At 44.6% G+C, this 8,914-nt stretch overlaps 1 protein-coding gene and 3 non-coding genes across 4 annotated transcripts; all 4 read right to left on the reverse strand.

Moving 5' to 3' along the window:
• Positions 1–3,784: 3,784 nt before the first annotated feature.
• LOC112258894 (60S ribosomal protein L3) lies at positions 3,785–8,382 on the reverse strand. Its single transcript, XM_042307407.1, has 8 exons — positions 8,337–8,382; positions 7,505–7,697; positions 7,058–7,226; positions 6,510–6,645; positions 6,059–6,245; positions 4,678–5,036; positions 4,259–4,378; positions 3,785–3,912 (listed from the first exon to the last, which is right to left on the reverse strand). Exons 1-8 carry the CDS (start codon positions 8,337–8,339, stop codon positions 3,868–3,870), a joined length of 1,212 nt encoding a protein of 403 aa, XP_042163341.1. The 5' UTR covers positions 8,340–8,382; the 3' UTR covers positions 3,785–3,867.
• LOC112259499 lies at positions 3,999–4,129 on the reverse strand. The gene has a single exon (XR_006080155.1). It is a non-coding gene; the product is annotated as a small nucleolar RNA SNORA54 (small nucleolar RNA).
• LOC112259503 lies at positions 5,117–5,200 on the reverse strand. Its single transcript, XR_002954855.1, has one exon. It is a non-coding gene; the product is annotated as a small nucleolar RNA U83B (small nucleolar RNA).
• LOC112259502 lies at positions 6,353–6,446 on the reverse strand. Its single transcript, XR_002954854.1, has one exon. It is a non-coding gene; the product is annotated as a small nucleolar RNA U83B (small nucleolar RNA).
• Positions 8,383–8,914: the final 532 nt, after the last annotated feature.

Here is an 8,914-nt window from a genome sequence, read left to right on the forward strand (position 1 = left end):
TCTGCCAACAGATAGTGTAGCAGTGCAAAAGGGATGGCCCAGGCAGGAGGAACGGTCTCAGCTGCTAAAGCCCTATTGGGTGCACCAAAGTGACTTCCACTGTAATGGAGACCTTCTCATGAAAGGACAACAGATAGTTATCCCAGAGACTCTACAATCAGAAATGCTAGACAGAGTGCATGATGGACACATGGGGATAACCAAGTGTGGATTACAAACTCAAAGACACCAGCAATAGTGCTGAGGAAAGCGGATGCCCCACGCTCCTATGTGGTGGACACTGGCTTAGAAGAGGTACGAAGGAACAAAACACACCTCAGAGCTCTTCCAGATCTACCAGCCACACAGACTGAGGCCACAGAAAATGCACAAAAAGAGGGTGAAGGAGAGAGAATGCTCACAGAGCCACAAGCGCACCCAAAAGGGGATGTGAAGCCACCAGAGTGGCTGAAAGACTACTTACGTGTTACCCGGCAAAAAGAGACTGTACCTAAGTTAATGTTCATACTGTGTGATTTAATGCTTTCATACTGTTTCAGGATGGGAAGTAGCATGTTAGAGAATAATACTGGTTTCCAAATTGCATTTCAGTTATGCTTCAGTGGTTATGCATGTTGAGTTCTTGTTCATGGGAGAGGGGAAGATGTAGTAGGATGTCCCTTGGGGGTATCCGTACCTATGTAGGACATGCGAGGGTTAGGTTAATAAACAGGCTGGAGCTAGAACCTCATTGTCGCGCGTCTTTATTTTAGATCATACTACAATTATTACACAACACAGGCCATGTCCATGACTCTCCCTCCAGACACTGTATCACTTCTTTCAGTGGATGCATCATGTTCATATCACATTCTTTGTTTCCCCTCCTTGGACCTCAACGACAAGAAAGGCTTCCGTTGGGGAAAGATTTGAAAAACTGAAATGTGCTATTGTGTGAACAATGCTCCAAAGACTTAAAGTAACACTCCAGTCTCATTCTCACCTCATAGAACACCTGATTTATTTAACAAAAGGCACATCTCAATAGGTGGTCCAGGTATGTCTGACACGGCACAAGTGGGGGTGTTCTCTATTGCTCTTCTATTGTTCCTCGAGCCAATGGACTTCCCATCAAACCAACTCCTTGAATGCCCTCCTCCTGGTAGTTTGCAGTTGTGTCTAAAAAACACTATTTTAATCAAAACATATTTGTTTACCCTTTACTGTGTGTACTTTACTGTCTTTATACTTGGGATATCACCTTCACAGGAAAAGTTTAAAATCACTGGAGGACATCTTTAATTAATAGGAAATAAGGACCTTGAAAATCCTTTTGAAAATCAATTTTTTTGCAAAGGGTGCAGAATACTGTATTATGCAGAGATGTATAGCGGGAGACGTGAGGGACGTCTAAATGGAGTGCAAGGCCCTCAGGGTCCTCCTCATTACCTGCTGAAGTGGAGGTGAAAGCACTTTTGAGTGGAAGGCTTAATTGCTGAATAGAGCTAGGTGAGCTCTGTACTGAAGCCAAATATGGGTAGAACACATGGACATACACAGAGTGTACAAAACATTAGGAACACCTGCTCTTACCATGACAGACTGACCAGGTGAAAGCTATGCTCCCTTATTGATGTAACTTGTGAAATCCACTTCAATCGGTGTAGATGAAGGGTAGGAGACGGGTTAAATAATTATTTTTAAGCCTTGAGACAATTGAGACAAAAATTGTGTATGTGTGCCATTCAGATAGTGAACGGGCACGACAAAATATTTAAGTGCCTTTGAACAGGGTATGGTAGTATGTGCCAGGCGCACCAATTTGTGTCAAGAACTGCAATGCTGCTGGGTTTTTACATGTTCAACAGTTTCCTGTGTGTATCAAGAATGGTCTACCACCCAATGGACTTCCAGCCAACTGTTGGATAAACCTGTCAATAATCAACTGACTGGCTTTCTTGATGTTTATAGTATTCTCTCAAGTATGCAATCTGGCTTCCGCTCAGGTTATGGGTGTGTCACCATTGCCCTTGATTCTAAGCAACATTGTGCTGCTATTTTTATTGACTTGGCCACAGCTTTTGATACGGTAGACCATTCCATTCTTGTGGGCCGGCTAAGGACTATTGGTGTCTCTGAGGGTCTTTGGCCTGGTTTGCTAACTACCTCTCTCAAAGAGTGCAGTGTATAAAGTCAGAATATTTGCTGTCTCAGCCACTGCCTGTCACCAAAGAAGTACCCCAAGGACGGTGCACTGTCCTTCTCTCAGCACATACCAAAGCTGCAGGTGTATGTAGGTTAAATCTAGACTTGGTTTCCTTTATCGTAATCACTCTTTCACCTCAGCTGTCAAACTAACCGACTGGGATGACCATCCTACCCCAGCTAGATTACAGAGACGTCATTGATAGATCGGCAGGTAAGGGTGCTCTCGGACGGCTAGATGTTTACCATTCGGCCATCAGAATTGCCAACAATGCTCCTTATAGGACACTCTCTGTAAACGGGTCATCTCTGTATACCTGTCACAAGACCCACTGATTGATGCTTACTTATAAAACAGTCTTAGGCCTCACTCCCCCCTATCCGAGGTATCTACTCATCCTCCACCCGTTCCGCCAGTGACATTGTGCCAAAGTTGCCACAAGCGAAAACATTCCCGACCCAACAAATTGAGGCTATTGAGGGCAAAAGGGTGTGCAACTCAATAGGTGTTAATGTTCTGTACACTTTGTATAGCCAGTTGGCTGAATGGAAAATTACTTGCATTTAGAAAGATGTGGCTGTATACTTTCACATTCATGCAAAGCAATGGTCTAAATTGGACAAGGAATTTATCTTGACATACCATCATCCTGATTAGTGCGCTCTGGACTGCAGTGTTCTTTCCCTTGAAAGCCCAGACAGCCTGCAGCAGCAGGCCATATCACAATAGTCCAGTCACTTTCTCAGTGTTGATGGAATAAGTGCCAGGATGTTACCCTGACCAAATTCCCTTTACGCACAAAAAGATTTTAGCAGAGCATTTATACAATAGATACATCTTGCAGTGTAACTATGCAGTCATGAGATTCACAACCCATCTATTAGCCTTGAACTGCACTAATTAACCACAGCTGCTGTTTTCATTATTCACCGAGCTGTCATCTGCAGCTTCCCAATATGCTGACAGGCAGCTGTACAAGACCACCAGTACTGCCCAAATGCATCAACATCCCTCAGCTCCCGCAAGGTAGGCAACCACTACACTGAACTACAGGCAAGCAGTGCTTTTAAAGTCAGCTTATTTCATGAGCCATGTTGACCTTGACAAGTTTGAGGGCCGATAGTCAACAGGCAGTACACACAGCCAAAGTGGGCCGTATAAAAATAGTCAACAATTGCCTATTTTAGACTGCATTATTTCAAATCAAATTTTATTTAACTTTATAGCAACGTGACTAAAGTCACAGAAATGTGAGTTAGAGGCACTCAAAAGCAACTCTTAAGGGGTAGGTCAGTTCTGTGCATCTGTTCAGTTCTAGTCTCTGTACACCAGTGTCAGACAATAGGTGGTACAAACAGTTGCTACACAACTGACGTAAAAAATAATCTAGTCAAATTTCCCTGAAGGCCGCTTGGCTGTCAACTGTCCTACTTATCAAGACTCAAATTGATCAAGCCACATTTAGCAAATAAGCAAGTCATTTTTTGTTGAACAAATTCATGCATTGACTCAAATACAAGAACTCAATTTGCTGGGCCCACATAGGCCACAGCCTCAGATTAAAGAGTGAGATTATGCATATCATAAGAAACGAGAAAGGGCTTTTCACTTGTTTTATTATTCAACAACTCCGCAGTGCAGCATGAGGACTCATACCACCAGACAGAGCTAGAGGACAACATTTAAGCAGTCTCTTCCTTGGCAATGCGGTCCTTCTTGAGTGGTCCCTGTAGACAAAAAAGGACAAGTGGTCAGTGACAATGCATAAACAGAGTTTAATAAGCAGCCTCTACACCATCTGTGGCTCCAGGGGTGATGTTCCCAGAGAGTGAACAGGGAACAGCAAAAAAAGGATGCCGCTCCCCTGCCTCACTGAAGTTTGATCTAGCACCTGAATGGAACCCAAATTCATACCAAGAGTGAACCAGGTTACGATAAGTGCACTATGGGCATAGGGGACTGAGCTGCAATGCCGCTTGTATGTGAACTAGTGGGTCCACTACATTGATCCAGGGGACTTGTGAAACAGAGTGAAGACAAGAGAAAAGTAAATGTCATGGAAATTGAACGCACCATGAAAGCCTTCTTTTCCTCCACTGTCTGGAAGCGGCCGTGGCCAAACTTGGAGGTGGTGTCGATGAACTTCAGGTCGATCTTCTCCGTGGCACGACGGCTGGACTGCACCAACAGAGACTGAAAAAAGCAGCAAATATTTTAAATATACAGATTAGTGATGCATTCCTTTAACGGGCCAGACAGAACAACATTTAGCGCATTGTCCATCTGGTATGAAACAAATGCCCTAAAGTCAATACACGCCAGAACTCTACATGCAACAGGGCCAGCACACGGCCATTAGTTTCATCGGCCCATGGAGGGAACTACCCGTATTTAATATGTACCTATTCAGTTCAGCCAACCTATAAGTACCTAAATGCCAACTGACAATGCATTGGAATAAGCATGCATAAGATGGAATTCTCTTTCCTCACCTTACGCAGGGTTAGCACCCTCTTCTTGACTCCAATTGTGCAGCCCTTCAGCATGACAAAGTCATTGGTCACCTCTCCGTAGTGGACGAAGCCACCCAAAGGGGTGATGCTCTTGTTGGACAGATCGTACTCGGTGGCGGCGTTGTTCTTCACCAGCTTGCCGTCCTTGGTGTGGTAACCCTGGCCGATCTTGTAGATCTTCTTGTTGATCTCTGTGCGGTGGTGGTAGCCCTTCTGACCAGCGCGGGCCACGGAGAAGGCCACACGGGAGGGATGCCAGGCACCGATACAGGCCACCTTACGCAGACCACGATGAGTCTTACGGGGGAGCTTCTTTGTGTGCCAACGGCTGGTGACACCTAATGGGGAAATTTCAATGTTTAGTACCTGAGGACTTGGCATGAATAACTGAAGCTTGGTTAACTAGTCATTAGTGGGTTGTGGTCTCAGAAGGCAACATGGAATGCATCCTCATGCGTGTCAGACGCCATACCTGACGCAGTGTTCCGTGGTCTCACACACAAAGCCCTTAACCTTCTGACTAGAGGGAAGTATTTTCATTTTTGGAAAAATAACGTTCCCGTAGTAAACGGGATATTTTGTCAGGACAAGATGCTAGAATATGCATATAATTGACAGCCTAAGATTGGAGTTCTGTTTCCTAAACTGTAAAAAGATTGTCTGAGATTATAACAGAATTGATGTTGTAGGCGAAAGCCTGAGAAAAATCCAAACAGGAAGGGACTCTTATTTAGAAGGCTCTGCGTTCCTATTGAGCAGTGAATGGGCTATCAACCAGGTTACTTTTTCTATGGCTTCCCTAATGTGTCTAGTGTCACAATACATTGTTTCTGGCTTTTATTTTGAAAAATGGGCCTGAACGTCAACATTGCGTCAGTGGTCAGCTGAAGTCTCTCTCAGTGTTTGGTGCGTAAAGGACAAATAAGGCCATTGTTTCTCTCTATCCTACTAAGAAGCCACCAGTCCCGGTTGAAACGAAGCTATTTCACCTACAAAAATAATATTTTTGGATTAAAGGAACATTGGCTATCTAACAGAGTGTCGTGAGTGAAAACATCCGAAGCTCAAAATCAAACTTAATTTGATTGCTTTTCTGATTTCCGTGACAAAGTCACCTGCTGCTAGCTGGACAAAATGCTATGCTATCGATAAACTTACAAATGCTTGTCTAGCTTTGGCTATAGAACATATTTTGAAAATCTGAGATGACAGGGTGATTAAAAGGCTAAGCTGGGTCTCAATATATTTCACCTTTCATGAATAGGAATATTTATGTCCACTGCGTTATGCTAATTAGTGTCAGTGGATGATTAAGCCCATTCATGCGGGATGGGGAGTCACTAGAGGTTAAGACACATACCTTTGTATCCGTGACCCTTTGTGACACCGATGACGTCGATCATCTCATCCTGGGTGAAGACATTGGTGATGGGGATAGACTGCTCCAGCTTCTCACGGGCCCAGTCCACCTTGTCAGAGATGGAGCCTCCATTGAGCTGCACCTCCATCAAGTGGGACTTCTTCTGCCTCAGGGGCAGCAGCCTCATCTGGAGGGGGAGGAGAGAGGCAGTTGAGCCTTCTAGTCCTGGGACAAGGACCAGTATAGCTAGTACAAACACCATGTGTTCAACCCAAAATTGGGTTAAACGTGATCCAGGGTCTCAGAAGGAAGGCAGCATGGAATGTATCCTCATGCGTGTCGGACGTCATGCCTGACGCTGTGTTCCGTGGTCTCGTCACAGACAAAGGGAGATCTGATTCATTTAAACTGTGGCATTGCAGGGAGCGTATTCTATCCTGCTCAGACTCACCTGCGTGTGGGCGATGATACGGACGACCTGGCAGTACTTCTTCATGGAGGCGAAGTCCTTCTCCAGCTGCTTCTTGCCATCGTCATCCTGCCACTTCTTGCAGTACTTTGTGAAGGCCTTCTTCTTGGACTTGTACCTGAGAGCATGCAGCGTGACCGGAGGGTAGGGGAGAAGAGGCACACGGGTTGGCACAGGTCCTTCATAACCCCAGGGGCCAGCGGAAGAACACTGTACTCAGCTGCTCGCCCAGCCTTCACAGGGGCGAAGGGGGCAGTTACAGCTTCAGAAGGGTTTTCGGCTCATGGCGCGGTTTCTAAGAAGCGCTTTCCACCGGCCAGAGGAGCCGGGAGCTCATCAGGTCACGAGGCACCCGAGCGGAGCTGCCACCAGGGGGGCACCAGATGTTAAGACTCACTGAAACACCACATGTTTTATATGTCGAGCAACATGCTTCAAAGCTCATATTTAAACGTAATTATACACTATCCAACCAATAGTCAAAATGTTTGTTTAAATATCTATTCTTTTTCATGTGTATAATGACTCACCAGTTCCTGTAGAAGCGACGCTTGCACTCATCACTGATGTGCTCAGCGAAGATGGTCTTGAAGGAACGCAGGCCACGGGGGGTCTCGACATAACCCACAACACCGACTACAACCATGGGAGGAGTCTCCACAATGGTCACAGCCTCAACCACTTCCTTCTTGTTCACCTCTGTAGGAAAATAGTCAGGTATGAAGGTTAGTAATACAGGAGTTCCACGGTAGACTTATATTGCATAATGTCAATGCTCAACGACTGCGCTCAGTGCTCGACATTCATCAAGGGTTAGACCCAATATGTCCGCCCGTCGAGGGGATCATCACAGGCAGAAAAAAACGACAAACACTAATGCAAGACCGAAACTAATATGGCTTGGTTATGTATTCATAAATCCCACAGCAATATTCACCCAGTCAATTAAACAAAACAGAATGAAGCCAAATACTCACTTGAGCCAGGTCTGTCGACTTCACGCACGATGTGAGTCATGCCAGCCTTGTAGCCAAGGAAGGCAGTCAAGTGGACTGGCTTGCTGGGGTCATCCTTGGGGAAACTCTTCACCTTACCACGGTGACGTCTGCTCCTCTTACGGGGCAGGAAACCCAAGGATCCGTGGCGGGGAGCCGAAAATTTACGGTGGGACTGTAAAGACAACGCAATTCAGCACATTGTCCATGAGGCATACAAAACTATATGAACGCACTGGAGTCAGTATGTCAGAACTCGACATTGAACAGGAACAGCACGAGGCCAACCATTCTGTCCGCCCGTCGAGGGACTCGTCACCCATATTCAATGCAACCTCACTAAATAAATCCCAACTGAAGGATGTAAACAGAGTCTTGGAATAAACATGTAACGGTAGTCGTTAGAGGTTCGGAGGACCTTGACTAGCTACTGTTGGGCGGGCTAATGGGTCAGGCCTCATAAGGTAAAGCCCGTTATAAAACAGTAGAAATTTAACTAGCACGTTGTCAGTTTTAAACCAGTTTGATTGTGAACTAACGTTACAAAATATCTATTTAACATGTATTTGAGTAACGAAGCATGCTAGGCCTCAGTGGATCAGCCATTTTAAACTACCAGTATGCCAACGATTACTTCATACAGTCATTCTGTAATAATCTAAGACCATGTTATTATGGTAAGGTCTAACATCATACAACTGTATTAATTACAGCTAGACACATCTTACCTATTGACTTAGAGGGGGAACATAAGGTTTAAGAAGATGCAAAACGGATTGAAACCGCAAGTCTCAAATAAGAAAGACGAACTCACCATTTTGTCTCAGAGCCGTTTGAAAAAGAGGCCTATGTAAGGGGATGTTTGGTATTTATACAAAGACGTGACCCATCACGTGATTAACGTCGCCAACCAGCATCATGGCTCCGCCTTCCTGCTGTACAAACGCTTGCTTCAAAATCTACAATTCCACTGTACCACAAATGCATCAGCTAATAGATAAGGCAAAAGCTCTTGTGATTGGTGCAACACCTTTTTTATTTTACAACTGTCCATCTCAACTTGTTCTCAACTAGCCTACCTGGTTAAATAAAGGTGAAATAAAAAATAATTAACATTTCTTTGAATCCAATTAGGCATTCTGTTAGATGATCTATATCCCTCTGACTGAATAAAAAACAACAACAGTAAAACCAGTCACAGCATATAAAACAGTCTATACATCCATGTAAGGTACACAAGAAATAATAAACACACAAATTGAAGATCAAGGCAACAACTCAGTTCAGTCCAGTAGCCTAGTTAGTAGAACTCCAGATCTTTCTGAAATGCTGAAAAAAAAAATCTAATGAACGTTCTTCAAAAAACTATATTGACTCAGCCCAGGTCTGAAA

This window comes from Oncorhynchus tshawytscha, linkage group LG27 (assembly GCF_018296145.1).
Source record: "Oncorhynchus tshawytscha isolate Ot180627B linkage group LG27, Otsh_v2.0, whole genome shotgun sequence".
In the NCBI taxonomy this organism is placed as follows: domain Eukaryota; kingdom Metazoa; phylum Chordata; class Actinopteri; order Salmoniformes; family Salmonidae; genus Oncorhynchus; species Oncorhynchus tshawytscha.

Bases quoted from the DNA above. Each gene is read 5' to 3' on its own strand.
- LOC112258894 (XM_042307407.1), bottom strand. The intron at 6,246-6,509 runs GTGAGTCTGAGC...CTCCCCCTCCAG, and splicing joins GTATCATCGCCCACACGCAG to ATGAGGCTGCTGCCCCTGAG. The intron at 3,913-4,258 runs GTGCGTTCAATT...TTTTGTCTACAG, and splicing joins AGGAAAAGAAGGCTTTCATG to GGACCACTCAAGAAGGACCG.